Genomic DNA, 24,123 nt, shown 5'->3' on the forward strand with positions numbered 1-24,123 from the left:
GTGGCTGACTGTTATATATAAATATGTCTTTGGCTGTCACTGTTATGGAGGTCTGACTGTAGCCATTACTATGTAGGAAGTTTATGGCCTTTTATGAAGGGCTAAAGCTATCCCTGGTATGAAGGACTGTGGCTGTTATGGTTATGGGTGATTGTCACTGTTTGTGAAGACAAAGCTGGATTGACACTTGGTCTGCCTCCTGACCTTGGCATATGATGAGAAGGCAGTCTAAGAGTAATTCAGGATTGTGATGGCATCATTTTGTAGTTCTTTCTAGTATGTTGCTGGGATATCTTAAGAGGAAAGGGATCCAGGAGGGCAGAGATGTGAAATATAAAGTATGGCAGAACATGCACATTCGTTAATCCCGCCTTATCAAAGTAATGCGCTGCATGTGCCCACCACACTGAAAACATTGATCTAATACTATTGAAGAGGCCTATCCTGTATGTGGTAAATGTTAATCTTTTTGGTTAATTTGCATCTAGTAAATGATAGATATAGAAAATATAGAAGAATATGGAAGAATATATAGATATAGTTGGTGTTGCTGAAACATGGCTGGACTCTTCACATGACTGGGCTGTAAATCTACAGGGTTTTAAACTGTTTAGAAAAACAGGGCGAATAAGAAAGGTGGTGGTGTATGTCTGTATGTGAGAAGCGATATGAAGGCGAGTGTGAAAGAGACATTAGAGGGTGAAGATTGTGAGGAGGTTGAAACCTTGTGGGTGGAATTACAAATGGAGGTAAACACTGAAAAAATTACTTTTGGTTTATCTATAGACCCCCGAATATAACTGAGGAGATGGAAGGTCAGCTATATAAACAGATGGAGCGGGCTGCACAGGCTGTTACAGTAGTGATAATGGAAGATTTTAATTACCGGGATATTAATTGGTGTCATGGTTCGGCTTCAACTGCATAGAGGAGACATTTCCTCAACCTGTTGCAGGAAAATTTTATGGGCCAGTTTGTGGAAGACCCGACTAGAGGTGAAGCTCTGTTGGATCTGGTCATTTCTAATAATGCAGAGCTTGTTGGGAACGTCAATGTTCGTGAAAACCTCGGTAACAGTGATCATAATATAGTTACAATTTACCTATACTGTAAAAAACAAACACAGGCTGGGAGGGCAAAAACACATAATTTTAAGAAGGCCAATTTCCCCAGGATGAGGGCTGCAATTCAGGATATAGACTGGGAAGAATTAATGTCAAATAATGGTACAAATGATAAATGGGAGATGATCAAATCTACTTTGGGTAATTATAGTGTAAAATTTATTCCTATAGGTAACAAGTATAAACGACTAAAATTAAACCCCACATGGCTTACACCTTCTGTAAAAAGGGCACTACATGACAAAAAAAGGGCATTTGAAAAATACAAATCTGAGGGTACAGCTATAGCCTTTGTAAATTATAAAGAGCTTAATAAAATCTGTAAAAATGTAATAAAATCAGCAAAAATACAAAATGAAAGGCAGGTGGCCAAGGATAGTAAAACAAATCCCCAAAAATTCTTCAAGTATATAAATGCAAAAAAGCCAAGGTCTGAACATGTAGGACCCCTAGATAGTGGTAATGGGGAGTTGGTCACAGGGGATCAAGAGAAGGCAGAGTTACTAAATGGGTTCTTCAGCTCTGTATATACAACAGAAGAAAGAGCAGCTGATGTAGCTGGTGCCAGTGCTGTTAATATATCAGTTGATATACGGAATTAGATGAATGTAGATATGGTGCAAGCTAAATAAAATAAAATAAATGTACACAAGGCCCCGGGACCAGATGGGTTACACCCTAGAGTTCTTAAGGAGCTTAGTTCAGTTATTTCTGTCCCCCTCTTCATAATATTTAGAGATTCTCTAGTGACTGGTATAGTGCCAAGGGACTGGTGCAGGGCAAATGTGGTGCCTATTTTCAAAAATTATATAGAGGATGGGGTTAATAGCACTATTTCTATTTTTGCAGATGACACCAAGCTATGTAGTAATGTTCAGTCTATGGAAGATGTTCGTGAATTGCAAGCGGATTTAAACAAACGGAGTGCTTGGGCGTCCACTTGGCAAATGAGGTTTAATGTACAGGGTGGGCCATTTATATGGATACACCTAAATAAAATGGGAATGGTTGGTGATATTAACTTCCTATTTGTGCCACATTAGTATATGGGAGGGGGGAAGAGGAGGGGGGAAGAGGATCATGTGACACATGTGACATGTGACACATCAAACTTATTGAGAATTTCACAAGAAAAACAATGGTGTGCTTGGTTTTAACGTTACTTTATTCTTTCATGAGTTATTTACAAGTTTCTGACCACTTATAAAATGTGTTCAAAGTGCTGCCCATTGTGTTGGATTGTCAATGCAACCCTTTTCTCCCACTCTTCACACACTGATAGCAACACCGCAGAAGAAATGCTAGCACAGGCTTCCAGTATCCGTAGTTTCAGTTGCTGCACATCTCGTATCTTCACAGCATAGACAATTGCCTTCAGATGACCCCACAGATAAAAGTCTAAGGGGGTCAGATCGGGAGGCATTTCTTCTGCGGTGTTGCTATCAGTGTGTGAAGAGTGGAAGAAGAGGGTTGCATTGACAATCCAACACAATGGGCAGCACTTTGAACACATTTTATAAGTGGTCAGAAACTTGTAAATAACTCATGAAAGAATAAAGTAACGTTAAAACCAAGCACACCATTGTTTTTCTTGTGAAATTCTCGATAAGTTTGATGTGTCACATGACCCTCTTCCCATTGAAAAAACTAAAGTTGGATACAAAATGGCCGACTTCAAAATGGCCGCCATGGTCAACACCCAGCTTGAAAAGTTTCCCCCCTCCCATATACTAATGTGCCACAAACAGGAAGTTAATATCACCAACCATTCCCATTTTATTTAGGTGTATCCATATAAATTGCCCACCCTGTAGATAAATGTAAAGTTATGCATCTGGGTACGAACAACCTGCATGCATCATATGTCCTAGGGGAGCTACACTGGGGGATTCACTTGTTGAGAAGGATCTGGGTGTATTTGTAAATCATAAACTAAATAACAACATGCAGTGTCAATCAGCTGCTTCAAGGGCCAGCAAGATATTGTCATGTATGAAAAGAGGCATGGACTCGGGGGACAGGGATATAATATTGCCACTTTACAAAGCATTAGTGAGGCCTCATCTAGAATATGCAGTTCAGTTCTGGCCTCCAGTTCATAGAAAGGATGCCCTTGAGTTAGAAAAAAATACAAAGAAGAGCAACGAAACTAATATTGGGCATGGAGAATTTAAGTTATGAGAAAAGATTAAAAGAACTAAACCTATTTAGCCTTGAAAAAAGACGACTAATGGGGGACATAATTAACTTATATAAATATATTAATGGCACATACAAAAAATATGGTGAAATCCTGTTCCATGTAAAACCCCCTCAAAAAACAAGGGGGCACTCCCTCTGTCTGGAAAAAAAAGGTTCAAACTGCAGAGACGACAAGCCTTCTATACTGTGAGAACTGTGAATCTATGGAATAGTCTACCGCAGGAGCTGGTTACAGCAGGGACAGTAGATGGCTTTAAAAAAGGCTTAGATAGTTTCCTAGAACAAAAAAATATTAGCTCCTATGTGTAGAAATTTTTCCCTTCCCTTTTCCCATCCCTCGGTTGAACTTGACGGACATGTGTCTTTTTTCAACCGTACAAACTATGTAACTATATAATAAGAATAATTTGTACAAATATGTTTAAAATATCTTTACCATAAATAGGATTTTCAATTTCAATATGACGATGTAATTTCTTAATTCCACATTTGCAGATGTAGTGCTCAACTCTTAAAGCAATTATTTTAGTAAATATTTTGTAGGGTGTTTCCTATAATACAATTTCTTCACTTCCATCTTGGACAAATACTTTAAATTGTATCGTTTTTAATCCTCCAGTGATTCACTTACAGACCTCTTAGGATATGTACCTCAGTGTGTAATTTCAAGTTTCTAATCTTAAAGAGGCTCTGTCACCAGATTTTCAAACCCCTATCTCTTATTACAGCTGATCGGCGCTGCAATGTAGATAACAGTAACGTTTTTCTTTTTCAAAAACGAGCATTTTTGGTCAAGTTATGAGCATTTTTATATTTATGCAAATGAGCCTTTCTTATGGACAACTGGGCGTTTTTAATCTTATTTCCAACTGGGCGTGTATTGTGTTTGTTACATCTGGGTGTGTTTACTTGTTTTACTAGCTGGGCGTTGTGAATGGAAGTGTATGATGCTGACGAATCAGCATCATCCACTTCTCTTCGTTACCACCCAGCTTCTGGCAGTGCACAGACACACAGCGTGTCCTCGCGAGATCACGCTGTGACGTCACTCACTTCCTCCCACAGGAACTTCATCGTGTCGGACGAGCGAGTTCCATTCACAACGCCCAGCTAGTAAAACAAGTAAACACACCCAGATGTAACGAACACAATACACGCCCAGTTGGAAATAAGATTAAAATCGCCCAGTTGTCCATAAGAAAGGCTAATTTGCATAAATATAAAAATGCTCATAACTTGGCCAAAAATGCTCGTTTTTGAAAAAGAAAAACGTTACTGTTATCTACATTGCAGCGCCGATCAGCTGCAATAGGAGATAGGGGTTTGAAAATCTGGTGACAGAGCCTCTTTAAATGAAAAACGAGATCTATGCTGTTTATTAGCTTCATTCATTTCCAGGCTGCACGCTCCATTCATTTCAATATAGGGAGGAGGACACTTAACTTAAAGTGGCCATACGCCTTAAATAGCTGTTGCCGAAACACTGGTTATGCTGACAGCTATTCCTCCCAACCTGCCCGTTACATATGCATGCTTAGACAGGCCGAGCAAACATGTGTACTCAAGTGGGAGAGAGGAATAAGCCACTGCAAGACACCTTTGCTATGGGTTATCTGTGTGAGAACAATGGATCGGGATTGTTGAAATCCAACATGCCCGATCATTCTTTCCTCCGACATCTGCCATCGGGGGAGTGTCAGGACACCCCCATACACATTAGATGGTCGTCCGCTCCAGCCGACGTTCATCTAATGTGTATGGGCGCCTTTACCTCATCCTTCCTGAGAGATATAGTTAAAAAACTAATTTAAAGGGGTTATGTGGGGACCAAAAATTATTAGCAGTGTACTGACTGCAGTATGTGAGTACACTTGCTAATATACATTCCACTTTCGCGCTGATTCTGAGATTTTTATAGCGCTGCCGGGAGGACCGGAAGTCTAGTTGCACAGCCTTCTTTGATAATGATACGACTCTTCGTCATGCAACCGGCCCCGTATTACTTCATGCACAAGCAGTAGCAGTAGTACAGCGAGTACATAGATTAAAGCAGGGTCGGTCACGTGACAAAGAGTCATATTGTAATCAAAGAAGGCTGTGCAGCTAGACTTCCAGTCCCCGGCAGCGCTATAAAAATAGATGAAAATCTCAGAATCAATGCGACGGGGGACCTGAATGTATATCAGCCAGTGTACTCACATACTGCAGTGAGTGCACTGCTAATAATTTTTTGTCCCAACATAACCCCTTTAGCTCCTTAGTGACAGCGTATTTTAGGCCTCATGACCAAGCAATTTTTTTTGTATTTCCATTGCCAGATTCCAAGAGCGATAGCTTTTTTGTTTTTTCGTAAACATAACTGTATAAGAACTTGTTGTTTGCGGGATAAATTGTTTTTTTCAATAGCACCATTTTGGGGTAGTACATTTTTTGGGGGGGAAATGGAAAAAACAGCAATTCCGCCTTTGTGCAATAAATGTTATATTTATGTTGTTCATCCTGCAGCGTAAATATCATGTTATCTTTATTCTTTGGATCGGTACAATTACGGCGATACCAAATATTTTTTTTTAATGTTTTACTACTTTTGCACAATTAAAAATTTTGGAACTAAAATATTTTTATATTTTTCATTTGTGGTAGCAATTTGTGGGCTTGTTTTTTGTGGGATAAGATGTAGTTTACGTTGGTACCATTTTGGGGTACATGGGACTTGTTGATTAACCTTTTAATATAATTTTTTGGGGGGGATCAATGGAAAGAATAGCAACTTTTTTGTGTTTTTCTTTTTTACAGTGTTCACCTTGAGGCTTAAATAACATGTTAACTGTATTGTCATTAGGTCATTATGATTGCGACAACACCATATATGTGTGTTTTTTTTTTTACAATTATTTTACACTTTTACTAAATAAAACAACTTTTTCTTTTTCTTTACTGTTCACCTTTTTAAATATTTTTTATTTCACATTATTTTTTTTATTCCCACCAGCGGGCTTCACTATGTAATCTTTTGATTGCCTATATAATGCTTTGGTATATATATATATATATATATATATATATATATATATATATACATATACACTACCGTTCAAAAGTTTAGGGTCACTTAGAAATGTCCTGATTTTTTAAAGAAAAGCACAGTTTTTTTCAATGAAGATAACATTAAATTAATCAGAAATACACTCTATACATTGTTAATGTGGTAAATGACTATTCTAGCTGCAAACGTCTGGTTTTTAATGCAATATCTACATAGGTGTATAGATTTCCAGCAACCATCACTCCAGTGTTCTAATGGTACATTGTGTTTGCTAACTGTGTTAGAAGGCTAATGGATGATTAAAAAAACCCTTGAAAACCCTTGTGCAATTATGTTAGCACCGCTGTAAACAGTTTTGCTGTTTAGAGGAGCTATAAAACTGACCTTCCTTTGACCTAGTTGAGAATCTGGAGCATTACAATTTGTGGGTTTGATTAAACTCTCAAAATGGCTAGAAAAAGAGAGCTTTCATGTGAAACTCGACAGTCTATTCTTGTTCTTAGAAATGAAGGCTATTCCATGCGAGAAATTGCCAAGAAACGGAAGATTTCCTACAAGAGTGTGTACTACTCCCTACAGAGGACAGCACAAACAGGCTCTAACCAGAGTAGAAAGAGAAGTGGGAGGCCCCGCTGCACAATTGAGCAACAAGACAAGTACATTAGAGTCTCTAGTTTGAGAAATAGACGCCTCACAGGTCCTCAACTGGCAGCTTCATTAAATAGTACCCGCAAAACGCCAGTGTCAACGTCTACAGTGAAGGGGCGACTCCGGGATGCTGGCCTTCAGGGCAGAGTGGCAAAGAAAAAGCCATATCTGAGACTGGCTAATAAAAGGAAAAGATTAATATGGGCAAAAGCACACAGACATTGGACAGTGGAAGATTGGAAAAAAGTGTTATGGACAGACGAATCGAAGTTTGAGGTGTTTGGATCACACAGAAGAACATTTGTGAGATGCAGAACAACTGAAAAGATGCTGGAAGAGTGCCTGATGCCATCTGTCAAGCATGGTGGAGGTAATGTGATGGTCTGGGGTTGCTTTGTTGCTGGTAAAGTGGGAGATTTGTACAAGGTAAAAGGGATTTTGAATAAGGAAGGCTATCACTCCATTTTGCAACGCCATGCCATACCCTGTGCACAGCGCTTGATTGGAGCCAATATCATCCTACAACAGGACAATGACCCAAAGCACACCTCCAAATTATGTAAGAACTATTTAGGGAAGAAGCAGGCAGCTGGTATTCTATCTGTAATGGAGTGGCCAGCGCAGTCACCAGATCTCAACCCCATAGAGCTGTTGTGGGAGCAGCTTGACCGTATGGTACGCAAGAAGTGCCCATCAAGCCAATCCAACTTGTGGGAGGGGCTTCTGGAAGCATGGGGTGAAATTTCTCCTGATTACCTCAGCAAATTAACAGCTAAAATGCCAAAGGTCTGCAATGCTGTAATTGCTGCAAATGGAGCATTATTTGACGAAAGCAAAGTTTGAAGGAGAAAATTATTATTTCAAATAAAAATCATTATTTCTAACCTTGTCGATGTCTTGACTATATGTTCTAGTCATTTTGCAACTCATTTGATAAATATAAGTGTGAGTTTTCATGGAAAATACAAAATTGTCTGGATGACCCCAAACTTTTGAACGGTAGTGTATATATACTGTGTATATATATATATATATATATATATATATATATATAGGGCCATGCCTCTGGTATAGCCTAATAGGCATATAGCCATGGCAGGCCTGGGGGCCTTTGGTAGGCTCCTGACTTTCATGGACACACATTGGCGGCCCGCGATCGCATATGCATACCGCCGATAGGTGACAAGGGGAGCCCCCTTTCTATGAAAATTCTCAGATGCCGTAGTTGCTCTTGACCGTGGCATCTAGGGGGTTGAACGGTGGCAATCAAGGAAACTTCTGATTGTGATAGTAAGACCTGGAGCCTGGCTGTCATAAAACAGATGGGCACCCACTCCAGTCCGCATGGGACACCCATGCAGGTCTTAGACTAGGCCACCGTGAAAAGGTTAGTGACTGCCATGAAAAGGCGTATTGGTGGTTTATAATAGGTTAAAGCAGATCTGTCAGCTATAATATACTTCTTTATATAAGGGCAGCATATTACAGCTACAGGTTTATAATCCTAGTAGCCAAAACGACCGTTTGGCTAATTGGAGCGCTGAGAGAATACAGTGGAATTATAGTTATAAGTCGGTGTATTCATGAGTGGAGCGCTTCGCTGCCCCTCCCTATAAGTCTTGTGCCAATAACCTTATAATAATATGTAAGAAAATAATAAACAAAGTCTTGATGTCTCAATAAACAGAGATTCATCACATTGTAGAACCACAATTTTGTCTGAAAGTTCGCCCAATGCATACCTCCCAACTGTCCCGGACTCAGCAGCACAGTCCCGGATTCCAGGCGATGTCCCACTGTCCCGGGAGGCCGGTGGTATGTCCATGTTGCAACTGTTTCAGGACGCAAATACAGTTGACTCCAATGCTGAAGCAGGGAACCGTCAGCTCCCTGCTTCAGCATTCACTGTGTGAAGTGGCCGTGAACGGCTCTGCACAAACAGGCACAATACAGTGATGTCATTGCACCTGTCTGTGCCGAGCCAGTCATTGCACAGAGCAGAGGAGCAGAAGGACCTCCTCCACTCGTCGTGAGAATGGGGCTGGGTTAGTATGTATTTTGTAATTTTTTTATGTGGCACTATGGGGCATTATACTGTATGGTGTCACCTGCTAAGGGGGCATTATACCGTATGGGGGCAGCTATGGGGGCATTATACTGTATAGGCACAGGCTAAGGGGGCATTATACTTTATGGTGGCAGCTAAGGGGACATTTTACTGTATGGGAGCAGCTATGGGTGCATTGGGCAGCTATGGGGCATTATACTGTATGGGGCAGCTAAGGGGGAATTATACTGTATGGGACAGCTTTGGGGGCATTTTACTGTTTGGGGCAGATATGGGGCATTACAGTGTATGGGGTCAGCTATGGGCACATTATACTCTATAGGGGCAGGTATGGGGGACACCCATGCAGGTCTTAGACTAGGCCACCGTGAAAAGGGTGTATACTGCATTGGGGCATCTATGAGGCATTATACTGTATGGGGGCATCTGTGTGGGTATTATACAGAATGGGAGCAGATATGGGGGAATTATACTGTATAGGGGCATCTATGTGGGCATTATACTGTATGGGGCATCTGTGTGGGCATTATACTGTATGGGTGCATCTATTGGTCATTCTACTGTATGGGGCATCTATTGGGGCATTATACTGTGTGGGGGATTTTATGGGGGCATTTTACTGTCTGGGTGTGTATGAGTGGGGATTGGGAGGGGTTAGAGGCGTGGCTTAACAGGGAGAAAATTGAAGTCAATAGGTGTGTCTGATAAAGTGAAAACTGCTCTCTGTAATGATTTAGCACCTGGCTAATAAGTCTCCCCTACCCCGTTACCTTCATATGCCCTAAGTGGGAGACAATTCCCACAATCTAACGTACATGTACATCAAGGTGATTGTGCTGGCACAGTGATACTCCATGAATTACGTGGCAAAAATTAACTAACTGAATTAACCACTTCATGTGAATGAGATAAGCATACAGGATCAATTGTGGCTGTTAAATTTACTGGGGACGAATTCAGCCTATTGGTACTTGGGTTCAAAATTAAACAATCACTTGGAACTCCCTATGTTTTAAACTTTGTGCCATTGAGTATATTAATAAAATATAATTTTTATATCCTTATACCGATTTTTCACATTCCTTTTTCATTCCTAGCCCGCCTGCAATAATAGATGAATAGTGTATATTGTAAATTACTTTAACCCCTTAATGACTAGGCCCTTTTGCGCGTTAATGACCAAAGATTATTTTTTGGTTTTTCACTGTCGCAATCTAAGAGTCGTAACTTTTGTTTTTGTTTTTGTTCCGTCGACATAGCCGTTTTTTGCGGGACGAGTTTTATTTTTCAATTGCACCATTTTTGGGTGCATATAATATATTGATTAACTTTTATTAACTTTATTTTAGGAAAGAATAGAAAATAAACAGCTATTCCAGCATTGTTTTTCACGTTATAAGAAGTACCAAATATGTAAAGGTTTTATGTTTCCTATGTTTGCAAAATAAAAACTCTTTTTATTTTTTTCTGTCGATGTAGCCATATGTGGGCTTGTGTTTTGCAGGACAAGGTTTCGTTTTTATTGGTAGTATTTTGGGGTAAATGGGACTTATTGATTATTTAATTTATTTTTTTATGGGGGAATGGGAGAAAAAAAAGGAATTTTGCCATTGTTTTTTGCTGTTTTTTTTTTACGCCGTTCACCCGACTGTTTAATTATGTGTTAACTTTATTGTTTGAGTTGTTACGATCGCGGTGATACCATATATGTGTATGTTCTGAAATTTTTTTTTACACTTACTAAATAAAACCACTTTTTGGGGAAAAAAGTGGTTTTATTTTATTTTTACTGTAATCTTGTTTTTTTTTATAATCTTTATTTAAAGAGGCTCTGTCACCACATTATAAGTGCCCTAACTTCTACATAATGTGATCGGCGCTGTAATGTAGATTACAGCAGTGTTTTTTATTTAGAAAAACAGTCATTTTTGACGGAGTTATGACCTATATTAGCTTTTTGCTAATGACTTCACGTCCTGGTTGGCAGTGAACTCTGAGGACACTGCAGTAACATTAGTGTGTGTGTATGTGGCTGCACATAGTGATATAGCTATATCACTATGTGCTGTGTAAATGAATGGAGAGAAGTGTATGATTGGTCAGCGTCATACACTTCTCTCCACAACGCCCACTTGGTCAAAAAGTAAAACACGCCCAGTTGTCCATTAAGAAAGTCATTAGCATAAAGCTAAAATAGGTCATAACTCCGTCAAAAATGATAGTTCTCTAAATAAAAAAACACAGCTGTAATCTGCATTACAGCGCCGATCATATAATGTAGAAGATAGGCCACTTATAATGTGGTGACAGAGCCTCTTTAACTGTTTTTAAAAAAAAAAAAATTGTTTCACTAGGGGACTTCACCATGCGATCTGCAGATCGCTTACTCAGTATACCAAAGCATTATTGCCTGTCTGTGTAAGGGTATGTGCACACACACTAATTACGTCCGTAATTGACGGACGTATTTCGGCCGCAAGTCCCGGACCGAACACAGTGCAGGGGGCCGGGCTCCTAGCATCATAGTTATGTACGATGCTAGGAGTCCCTGCCTCGCTGCAGGACAACTGTCCCGTACTGAAAACATGATTACAGTACGGGACAGTTGTCCTGCAGCGAGGCAGGGACTCCTAGCATCGTACATAACTATGATGCTAGGAGCCCGGCTCCCTGCACTGTGTTCGGTCCGGGACTTGCGGCCGAAATACGTCCGTCAATTACGGACGTAATTAGTGTGTGTGCACATACCCTTAAAACTATTAAGCCTCATGCACACGACAATTGCGGCACTCGGGCCGTTTTTGACGATATCCGAGTGGCACGTCTTCACGTACCCATTGACTTTAGCGGGAGAATCGGGTCTGTAAAAAATTATTGGAGTCTCCGATTCGAGGAAGGATAGGACATGTTCTATCTTTCCTCAGATCACTGACGGGGCTCGACCGGCGCACACGGTCGTGCGCGTGAGGCGTTAGACCATGCCTCTGGCATGGCCTAATAGGCAGTTGTTGAAGGCAGACCTGGGGGCCTTTGTTAGGCCCCCGGCTGCCAGGGAAACCGATCGGCACCCCGCAATATAGTTGCGGGGATGCCGATGGTTGACAGAGGGAGCTCCCTCCCTCTGTCAAACACATTAGATTCCGTTCGTCATTCTGGGATTAAATCAGGTTCAGCATCCCATTCGTTCAGTATATTGTACTGAATTAATACTTTCACATTATTAATAGCATTCCAAATATCCAGGTATTACTTACAAGGAGTTGGAAAAATCAGCTTCACCTAAAACATAGAAAACAGTATTACAAATCAGAGCAGTATGAAAATTCATTATACACACTATTGCAGATAGTGCTCAAAACACTTACCACTGGGCACAAAACAGTTAATAGAATGTCACCAATTGGTTCAGCTATCTGCAGAGACGAGTAAAAGAACAAACAAACATGAAGTCAGCGAATTTCTTATAACTGCATTGATGATATCATCAGCAAATAATGAAAGGAAAACTGAAGTCAAAATGGTCACACCTCAAAGATTTTCACTGACAAGTTTTTAAACCCATCCTGATTCTTAAAGTCAGTGGCGCACGCAGGAAAAGTTTCCAGTTGCCCGGAAATCCCCCCAAGGCCAGAAGGCTCCTACATGCTATTGTACGCAATTGTATCCGCGTCCATAGAACGCAGACACAGTTGACAGCGCTGACAAGGCAAGGGAAACAATAATTAGCTTCCCCGCTATTCGGCACTTTTTTTGCAGACAGAGGGGTTACATCATACGCCTGCAATGTTCCGCTGGAGGAAAGGATGGCGCGGGAACGGTGACAGGTGAGTATGGCATTACCAACAGGGCACGCTGTGGCACTATCTACAGGGGACACTGTAGCACTATCTACAGGAGACACTGTGGCACTATCTACATGGGCACTGTGGTACTATCTACATGGGCACTGTGGTACTATCTACATGGGCGGTATGTGGCACAATCTACATGGGAAGTGTGTGGCACAACCTACATGGGTAGAGTGGGACACTATTTACATGGGCAGTGTGTGGCTAAATCTACACTGGCACTGTGGCACATTTAAAAGGGGCAACTAAGGCACTATCTACAGGAGACAGTGTGTGGCACTATCTACAGAGAGCACATGGGCAGTGTGGGGCACTATTTTTTTTTTTTTTAAATATAAATCACTTTTTTATTTTATCAAAAAACAATATCCAACAATTGGTATTATATAAACCATTCCATTATACAGTTGTTTATAACCCCGTATCCGCCCACCCCCCACCAGACCACGAGAGGAAAGAGAAAAAAAAAGAATAATAATAATAAATAAATAAATAAAAATAAAACATAAAAATAAAAAAAATGTGGGGCACTATTTACATAGGCAGTGTGTGGCACTTTCTACATGGGCACTATGGCTCTATTTACATGGACATTGTGGCGCTATCAACAGGGGCTACTGTGAAACTATCTACAGGAGGCAGTATGTGGTACTACTGTGGGCACTGTGACACTATCTACATGGACACTGTGGCGCTATTTACAGGGGCAGTATGTGGCATTATGTACATGGGTACTGTGGCACATCTACAGGGAAGGATGTGGCACTATCTACAGGGGGCAATGTGTGACACTATCTACAGGGGGCACTATCTACAGGGGCCACTGTGGCATTATCTACAGGGGGCACTGTAGCGCTATCTACAAGGGGCACTCTGGCACCATCTACAGGTGGCGATGCGACAGTACCTACAGGGGGCACTGTGCCACTATTTACAGGGGGCACGATGGCACTATCTACAAGGGGCTCTATCTACAGGGGGCTCTGAGTGTGGCACTATCTACGCTGGCTTTTATGCTACGAGTAGTGGTCAGCACATCATGTCCACTAGCTTAGCCCTTTATATTAGAGATTGTAATATAAAGGGATCTGCTGATGGATATCTGAAGACCAATAGACATAGCGTAAATACCAGAAGGTAGGGGGAGCGTGACAAAAATATTTGGCTTAAAAAGTATGCATTTGGAAACCCTCTTTTAAAAATCTTGTGTTTGCCCCTGAAAGTAACCATTAACTGGTTGTGTATTTGTTCTTCTACCATTTTGCTGCATAGATATGGCAGGGCTGGCAGGTTTATGTGGACCCTTTGCAGGGGAACTCATGGCGGCAGAAAATGGCAGTTTGTGCCCCCATATAGAAATTAGGCCCCTTTTATGACCCCATATAGAAGTTAGGACATCAATTTGTGCCCCCATATAAAATTATGCTCCCTTTGTGCCAAGAAAAAAAAGAGTCACCTTACCCGTTCCCATGACAAGCTGATGGGTCCTGTCACTCCTGTCTGTGTCTTCTGTGACCCAGCGCAGTGACATAATCATGTCACGCTGACGTGACTACGTCACCTGCGCCGGGATGCTGATAACCCTTGTGTGAGCAGATGGACATGGTGTCTGGTCTGTATTAAAAACTATATTCTCCGGTTCTCAGTCTGCCATCATCCCCGCCGCTATGTAAAGTGGCAACATAAAGCACTTGACAGCCGAGTGGGACTTCCCAAGGGCAGTGGGCCCCTGCACTTGTCTCGGTTCGCCGGTTGTTAATGCCGGCCCTGAGATAGGGTCTATACATGTGTTAAGAGACTGAGATCCGACTGTGACTGTCGAACGTATGTTTGTCAGCACAAACCTTCATTAATTGCACGCAATAGCTGCAAGCCACCACTGACATTGGGTTCTGGACCGGTCTTTGTTATAAGACTTAGGCTGGATTCACACGACCTATTTTCAGACGTAATTTGGGCGTTTTACGCCCTGAATTACGCCTGAAAAAACGTCTCCAATACGTCAGCAAACATCTGCCCACTACTTTCAATGGGTTTGCCGATGTACTGTGCCGACGACCTGTCATTTTACGCGTCACTGTCATTTTACGCGTAAAAAAGACGGCTCGTCAAAAGAAGCGCAGGACACTTCTTGGGAAGTAATTGGAGCCGTTTTTCATTGACTCCATTGAAAAACAGCTCCAATTACGTCCGTAATGGATGCCGCGAAAAAAACCCGAGTACGACCAGTTTCGTCTGAAATTCAGGAGCTGTTTTCTCCTGAAAACAGCTCCGTAATTTCAGACATATTTGCAGTTATCATGTGCACACACCCTAATACACAGTGGCGTAGCTATAGGGGTCGCAGCGGTCACAATTGCATTCGGACCCCAAAACCCCCCGCACCATGTCTATTAAAAGTTATTATTGTAACTGGGGCCTATGTAATAAACTATGTAATAAACTATACGGGTATACTTATCCCACCTCGTTCCGGAGCGCAGCAGGGGTCCTGACGTCTCTTCGCGTCATGATGACATGATGTTGTGCACCACTTATGACGTCACGATTATGTGCGCCGCGCACAATGTCGCGACACTGGATGGGTCAGGACCTCCACTGCGACCGGAGCGAAGAGGAGGGCAAGTATAATATTACTGTCTGCTGGGGTCCTGTATTTAAGCCCAGTATGTTTTAAGCTTAGATACAGGGCCCAGCTGACAGGATCACACATGGTGTGATCCTGTCTGCTGGGCCCTGTATCTAAGCCTAACTTGTGATAGGCTTAGATACAGGGTCCAACAGATAGGATCAAATATGGGCCATGAGGAGGGTAAGTCAGTCAGTCAGCAGACAGGATCACACCACAGCAAGGGTGGTGGTAGTAGTAGTAGCAGCACATTAAAAGACACTGGACAGTCACAGGACAAAGCCCTGTGGTGGGGCAGGCCTGCTTGTAGCAGACGGCAGTGGAGGTGTATTGGTGGTAGTAGAGGTAGCCAACGGACAGCAAGGGTGGTGGTAGTAGTAGTAGCAGCAGCACATTAAAAGACACTGGACAGTTGCTATCAGTGTGTGAAGAGTGGGAGAAGAGGGTTGCATTGACAATCCAACACAATGGGCAGCACTTTGAACACATTTTATAAGTGGTCAGAAAATTGTAAATAACTCATGAAAGAATAAAGTAACGTTAAAACCAAGCACACCATTGTTTTTCTTGTGAAATTCTCGATAAGTTTGATGTGTCACATGACCCTCTTCCCATTGAAAAAACGAAAGTTGGATACAAAATGGCCGACTTCAAAATGGCCGCCATGGTCAACACCCAGCTTGAAAAGTTTCCCCCCTCCCATATACTAATGTGCCACAAACAGGAAGTTACTATCACCAACCATTCCCATTTTATTTAGGTGTATCCATATAAATGGCCCACCCTGTATATGCACATAACATACAAAAAAACTATTAAATCTGTTTTCTTGGCTTAATACCCACGAATCTATATAATTAATTTAAGAATAAAATAAAATGAGCAAAAGTGGAATTTATACTTCAGTACAATCCCAAGAATAATTGAAAAATAAGATGATACTCCATTTGTATGCTGAGCTTCTTCTATGACAATTACGGATGCGAAATAAACAAGATTTTAAACCACAGATAGATCTTAAACTATTAATATAATAACAAAACTATCAAAGATATCTTTATAGATCTTTTTACCAACTCACACACATTTTTTAAGATAAAATATATACATATATTTTTTAAACCATAATAATAAAGGAATTTTTTAATTGTTATTTATTATATAATAATTGGAAGTCAAATAAGTTTTAAACATAACACAGACACATTTTTATCTAACATTTTTATCTAATTGTTTTTCAAATTATTTGTATTGTTTCATACGTATGTTTAACAGATTTGACCTGTATACCTGACCCGGTAGTTCTTACCTCAAACCGACCTTTACCTCGGTTATTTAACCGACACCCCACCCGCCTATTCATTTGTATGCTACCTGAGGAAGAAACCGGTCTGGTTTCGAAACAGTCCGCTGTTAAACAGTCTGCTGTTGTTATATATACCTGCATCATTAAATCCTCTAACTACTTACCTTGTCTCCATCCTTGAAACATATGGATCGCACTCATCACGGATGATATTCCGATCGGCAGCGCCTGGAAAAGTACCCGTTCTTTCTTCTTTTTATTCCTTCCATATCAACATTGAGAATTCTTGCTGAGTTCTCAAACCGGGTACTGGGCTGCAACCTAAACTCCAATACCAATATACCGTCGAGGTATCTGGGATTCTGCATCACTGGATGTTATGCTCCCAGCATAACCACACCAGGTTAGCATCACTTGCACTCTGTTCACACCTGTATACACAGTTTCATGCACTATTGTGCGCTTTGTTGTTTTTTCTGTCATTGTCAAGCTGGCTGCATAGCTTCTCTCGATAATAAGCCAATTTTGCATTACACTGGCTCCAAACACTGCCCGTCTGCTGCATCAGGAAATCATTCACGGCTTTCCGCTGTTCGTACAGACGGTCCAACATGTGCAGGGTGGAATTCCAGCGTGTTGGAACGTCGCAAATCAGGCTGTGTTCTGGGAGATTGTTTTGACACTGCAAGTCCAGGAGGGCGTGCTTAAATGCATACGAACTTCTAAAGTGAACGCAAACCCTCCTGGACATGGCCAGCACACCCTTCAAACCAACATATGACTTTAAGAAGCGGGTTATGACCAGATTGATCACATGTGCCATGCAAGGAGCGTGTGTCAGGTGACCTAGACGCAGTGCAGCCACAACGTTCTTCCCGTTATCAGAGACAACATTGCCCAGTGTGAGTTTCAGAGGAGACAGCCAGCGTGCAATTTCCTCCTTGATGCACAGCAGCATCTCCTGCCCTGTGTGGCTTTTCTCGCCCAGGCTCAGCAGGTGTAAGACAGCGTTGTGGCGCTTCACCTTGCACCTATGAAAAGAGGAGGGAGGAGAAGTGGAAGATACGATGTGTCCTGTCGGGGACGGGAAGACCTTCATTGAGGCAGGCAAGGAGGAGGAGGAGGAGGAGTAGGAGGAGGAGGATGGTAGCCTGGTGTCCGGAGTTGAACCAGAGAGATACAAGCGTGGAGGTGGTAATGCCTGGCATTGCTGTGGTGGTGCATCGGACTGCAAAATATTGACCCAGTGGGCCGTGAAAGACATGTACTGTCCCTGCCCATAGTTGCTGCTCCACGTATCGACGGTGGCATGTACCCTGCTGCACACGTATAATTGTAAGGACTGGCCCACCTTTTCCTCCACGTGCTTGTGCAAGGCAGGGACAGCTGTCTTGGAGAAGTAATGGCGGCTAGGTATTCGCCACCTAGGCGGAGCGCACGTCATCAATTGCTTGAAGCTGGCAGAGTCGACCAGGTGGTACGGCAGCGACTGCACCACCAACAACTTAGCCAGGTGTGGATTAAGCCGCACGACAAGTGGATGACTGGGTATATATTGTTGCTTATTGGACAACGATTCCGTAATGGATAACTGACGGGACGTAGGAGGAGCACTAGATGACAGTGATGATGATGATGACAACGACATGGTGGATAAGGCCTGGCTACTACTTAGATGACAGGGACTCGGAGCAGCAGCAGCGGCAGAGGGGTCCTCATTAGATGTACATGATGATGGTGGGGCATGTCGATTGTCCCATATGGCCTTGTGATGCCGCTCCATGTGTTTACGTAGAGCGGTAGTTCCTACATTGCTGCCCTGCCCACGCCTTACTTTCTGCTTGCAGATACGGCACTGTGCCATGTTTTCGTCCTCTGGGAAGGTACAGAAAAATTGCCACACGGCAGAGTACCGTAAAGAGGTAGTACCACGTCCACCACCACCCAAGCTTGTCCCTTGTCTGGCAGGCTTTTTTCGGGAGCCTACACCAGTAGCATCAGGGTCGGCGTCACCGGCTCCTGAGCTGACCCTACCGCTGCAACGTTTTGCAGATTGACTTCTGCCCCTACCTCGGCTTGGCTTTTTATCACTGCCAGTGCCGCCACTACTACCCTCCTCCTCTGACGCCGTCATCACCTCGTCACCTGCTTCCCATGTCCTGTCTAAAACAACATCATCATAGCCCTCCTCATCATCCCCGCCACTTCTGTCACTGTGTTGTGAATGTGATGTGACATCATGGCGGGCTCCATGCCCCCCCTCTAAACTGCGTCTGCCACCACAGCTACCACCAACACCCCCACTACCACAGCTATGCATCTTGGACACCGCTTCCACCTCCACCACCGCCGCAACACACTCCGTTGGCTGACTCGCGGAAAACAAATCATCATCACTATGTTGTTCAGTATCTTCCTTCGCACCCGAGGAGATGTCTCTTAGGACTTTCAGGAATGATGGCTTCCCGCTAGGAAGGGGGAGTGAAGACATAGATGATGGAATGGAAATGCTAGAAATACCCATATTACTACTGTCACTGTGCCAAGAAACTGTAGAGGATCTGGAATCCAACGAAACCTTGCTTGAAGCCAGATCGTCAGAGTCTTCCTGCTGAGATGACCGCGAGCCAGCCAACCAGTCCACAATGGCCGTATTGTCTAAAGTAACCCGCCCACCGGAGGAGATGGACAAGTCTGGCTTGCTGATACTGCTACTACTACCAGCAGGCACATGGCTGCTGCTACTAGTGGAACTGGGCACATGTCTTGTGCCACAAATGCTGGTACTGGGTCTGGCACCAACAGATCCAGCATTTGGACTGGAAGAGGACATGGCATGGATGTTTTTTCCTCTACCCCGTTCTTTCACAACCTTTTTTTTACCAGACATTTCACTGCTGTGCTGGAGTGCAGCAAGTTGAATCAAAACCCCGGGGATGAGCCCCTTCTAAAAGCGTATTCACACACTGGCTTGGCAAATGGCAATGAATGAGAATTTCTATCAGCCACTGTGCACTGACACAGGGAATGCTGGCCCTGGGCGTTGTAGTACTACAAAGGTTGCCTCAGCTGCCTGTATTGCAAGTTGGATGCAACGGGGATGAGCCCCTTCTAAAAGTGTATTCACACACTGGCTTGGCAAATGGCAATGAATGAGAATTTCTATCAGCCACTGTGCACTGACTCAGGGAATGCTGGCCCTGGGCGTTGTAGTATTACAAAGGCTGCCTTAGCTGCCTGTATTGCAAGTTGGATGCAACGGGGATGAGCCCCTTCTAAAAGCGTATTCACACACTGGCTTGGCAAATGGCAATGAATGAGAATTTCTATCAGCCACTGTGCACTGACTCAGGGAATGCTGGGCGTTGTAGTACTACAAAGGTTGCCTCAGCTGCCTGTATTGCAAGTTGGATGCAACGGGGATGAGCCCCTTCTAAAAGCGTATTCACACACTGGCTTGGCAAATGGCAATGAATGAGAATTTCTATCAGCCACTGTGCACCGACTCAGGGAATGCTGGGTGTAGTAGTACTACAAAGGCTGCCTCAGCTGCCTGCATTGCAAGTTGGATGCAACGGGGATGAGCCACTTCTTAAAGCGTATTCACACACTGGCTTGGCAAATGGCAATGAATGAGAATTTCTATCAGCCACTGTGCACTGACTCAGGGAATGCTGGCCCTGGGCGTTGTAGTATTACAAAGGCTGCCTTAGCTGCCTGTATTGCAAGTTGGATGCAACAGGGATGAGCCCCTTCTAAAAGCGTATTCACACACTGGCTTGGCAAATGGCAATGAATGAGAATTTCTATCAGCCACTGTGCACTGACACAGGGAATGCTGGCCCTGGGCGTTGTAGTACTACAAAGGTTGCCTCAGCTGCCTGTATTGCAAGTTGGATGCAACGGGGATGAGCCCCTTCTAAAAGCGTATTCACACACTGGCTTGGCAAATGGCAATGAATGAGAATTTCTATCAGCCACTGTGCACTGACTCAGGGAATGCTGGGCGTTGTAGTACTACAAAGGTTGCCTCAGCTGCCTGTATTGCAAGTTGGATGCAACGGGGATGAGCCCCTTCTAAAAGCGTATTCACACACTGGCTTGGCAAATGGCAATGAATGAGAATTTCTATCAGCCACTGTGCACCGACTCCGGGAATGCTGGGTGTTGTAGTACTACAAAGGCTGCCTCAGCTGCCTGCATTGCAAGTTGGATGCAACGGGGATGAGCCACTTCTTAAAGCGTATTCACACACTGGCTTGGCAAATGGCAATGAATGAGAATTTCTATCAGCCACTGTGCACTGACTCAGGGAATGCTGGGTGTTGTAGTACTACAAAGGCTGCCTCAGCTGCCTGTATTGCAAGTTGGATGCAACGGGGATGAGCCCCTTCTAAAATCTTATTCACACACTGGCTTGGCAAATGGCAATGAATGAGAATTTCTATCAGCCACGCCGCGGTGCACTTAGGGAATGCTGGGCATTGTAGTACTACAAAGGCTGCCTGTATTGCAAGTTGGATTGTTATGTTAACGGGGATGAGCCCCTTCTAAAAGCTTATTCACACACTGGCTTGGCAAATTGCAATGAATGAGAATTTCTATCAGCCACGGTGCACTCAGGGAATGCTGGGCGTTGTAGTACTACAAAGGCTGCCTGTATTGCAAGTTGGATTGTTATGTTAACGGGGATGAGCCCCTTCTAAAAGCTTATTCACACACTGGCTTGGCAAATGGCAATGAATGAGAATTTCTATCAGCCACGCCGTGGTGCACTCAGGGAATGCTGGGCGTTGTAGTACTACAAAGGCTGCCTGTATTGCAAGTTGGATTGTTATGTTAACGGGGATGAGCCCCTTCTAAAAGCTTATTCACACACTGGCTTGGGAAATGGCAATGAATGAGAATTTCTATCAGCCACGCCGCGGTGCACTCAGGGAATGCTGGGCGTTGTAGTACTACAAAGGCTGCCTGTATTGCAAGTTGGATTGTTATGTTAACGGGGATGAGCCCCTTCTAAAAGCTTATTCACACACTGGCTTGGCAAATGGCAATGAATGAGAATTTCTATAAGCCACGCCGCGGTGCACTCAGGGAATGCTGGGCGTTGTAGTACTACAAAGGCTGCCTGTATTGCAAGTTGGATTGTTATGTTAATGGGGATGAGCCCCTTCTAAAATCTTATTCACACACTGGCTTGGCAAATGGCAATGAATGAGAATTTCTATCAGCCACGGTGCACTCAGGGAATGCTGGGCGTTGTTGTACTACAAAGGCTGCCTGTATTGCAAGTTGGATTGTTATGTTAATGGGGATGAGCCCCTTCTAAAAGCTTATTCACACACTGGCTTGGCAAATGGCAATGAATGAGAATTTGTATCAGCCACTGTGCACTCAGGGAATGCTGGGCGTTGTAGTACTACAAAGGCTGCCTGTATTGCAAGTTGGATTGTTATGTTAACCCATGCAACAGGGATGAGCCCCTTATAAAAGCTTATTTACACACTGGCTTGGCAAATGGAGAATTTGTATTGCAATTTGGATGTTGATTGTTGAGAGTAGAGTAGACTCCCGCTGTAGTGGATGAGCCCCTTCGATTGCTGGATTCCTGGCTTTTAGATTACTAAAGCTTTCCCTAACTGCACAGAGATGCTATCCCTACAGCTCCTGTCTGTAAAATAGCCGCTGAGCTCCGTGCATAGACTTTTATTGCAGGCTTGAGCCCGCCCCTATGCTGCCTCCCGATTGGCTGGGAGAGCCGTTTGCAAGGCATTATGGGGTAGCCTGATGTCAGGTGATATTGTGAAATCCTCCATTTTACATCTAACATGTGGCAGGCGCCAAAATGTAGCCGGGTTCGCTGCGATCCGAACTTTTCCCGATGTTCGGACCGAAACCGGGTTCGGTTGTCCCGGTTCGCTCATCTCTAGCTGTGAGGTATACAGTTTTTTTTATATGGGGGTCTATGCGGATGGACGGCTGACATGTGGCATCTGTTGGAGGCATCTGTAAGAGATATACGTTTTTTTAGGGGCGTAACTAGAAATTTTAGGGCCCCATGGCTTTATGAGACCAGACCCCAGCAACTAGTGACAGGTAACTGAAAAGGCACCATAAGTAGCAATAACTGCAGTTATGGTTGGCATTGCCATATATCAGAGAACCAACATAGTGCTAGTAGCATAAAGCCTCCAACTTGTAATTCTCCACACAATGGAACAATGTACTTGCACGCAAATAGGCCCCTTCAACCTCTGGACCCCAAAGCAGCTGTTATGGCAGCTACGACTATAGTTACACCCATGGTAACGTCTCTTCGCATTATGTCTTAAACTAAACACTCTGGTAGTTGCTGAATGATTTGAAATTCACATTATTATTCCCTCAAGTTATTTGATGTCAGCAATATATGTGTAATAGCCATTATGCAAACTGTAAATGTCGTACTGTTCATAACAATCTACCCACTAAGTGTCTATGCATTTATTATTAGGAGCAGTTCTGCACGAAAAGATTCACATGTTTTACTTAAAATGCAAGAGTTTCTGCTACGTATGCCATAATTCACATAGCTACTGTATTTGGTGGTAATACTGCAATGTCAGTTCTACATACAAACAAGACAGTCCACAATCTGTCCCCTCCATATAGCTCTGCCCTAATCTCCCGATACCTCAGCTCATGTCCTTGCAAGACCTTTCTTTCTGCATCTCCTGTGCTAATCTGAAACTTACTACCCCAACAAATTAGACGCTTTACCACCATCCAAAATGTTAAAATCGATTTGAAAACCCAGCTATTCCGAAAAGCTTACAAGCTGCAATAACCATGTATCTACTACACAACTGTATAAGCAGATTCTACCCTCACCTACTGTCGCTTCATAGTTTGCAAGCCTTTGCCGGTAGGTCCTCTCTGGTGCTCTGTAAGCCTATGTTTATTGTACTTGCATGATTTTATAATTTGTTCTGTTGTATGTTATGTATTCCATATGTACAGTGCCCTGGAAGATAATGGTGCTAAGACAAATGTGAGGTTCTTAGCGCACATTTTGCTGAAATTGTGTGAGCCCACCTGCCATGACAAGGCGACCACTTTTAAGTGGGTTCCTTGCCTAAAAAGACACCACTCTCCTGGGCCTAAGCCTGCGGAATGAATTCTGGGTAGGTAAGAACCAGCTTCACTCTAAGGGTATGTTCACACGCAAACGTAAAATACGTCTGAAATTACGGAGCTGTTTTCAGGCGAAAAC

At 43.2% G+C, this 24,123-nt stretch overlaps 1 protein-coding gene across 1 annotated transcript in view; it reads right to left on the bottom strand.

Moving 5' to 3' along the window:
* Positions 1-24,123, bottom strand: part of LOC142751030 (ranaspumin-like) — a 31,216-nt gene that overhangs the window by 938 nt on the left and 6,155 nt on the right. The window contains exons 5-6 of the mRNA XM_075860004.1: positions 12,454-12,501; positions 12,343-12,367 (exon numbers count right to left, since the gene is read on the bottom strand). Of these exons, the coding sequence (XP_075716119.1) occupies positions 12,343-12,367; positions 12,454-12,501 (73 nt within the window). The remainder of the gene's footprint in view (positions 1-12,342; positions 12,368-12,453; positions 12,502-24,123) is intronic.

The sequence above is a fragment of the Rhinoderma darwinii genome, chromosome 3, assembly GCF_050947455.1.
Source record: "Rhinoderma darwinii isolate aRhiDar2 chromosome 3, aRhiDar2.hap1, whole genome shotgun sequence".
Taxonomy (NCBI): domain Eukaryota; kingdom Metazoa; phylum Chordata; class Amphibia; order Anura; family Rhinodermatidae; genus Rhinoderma; species Rhinoderma darwinii.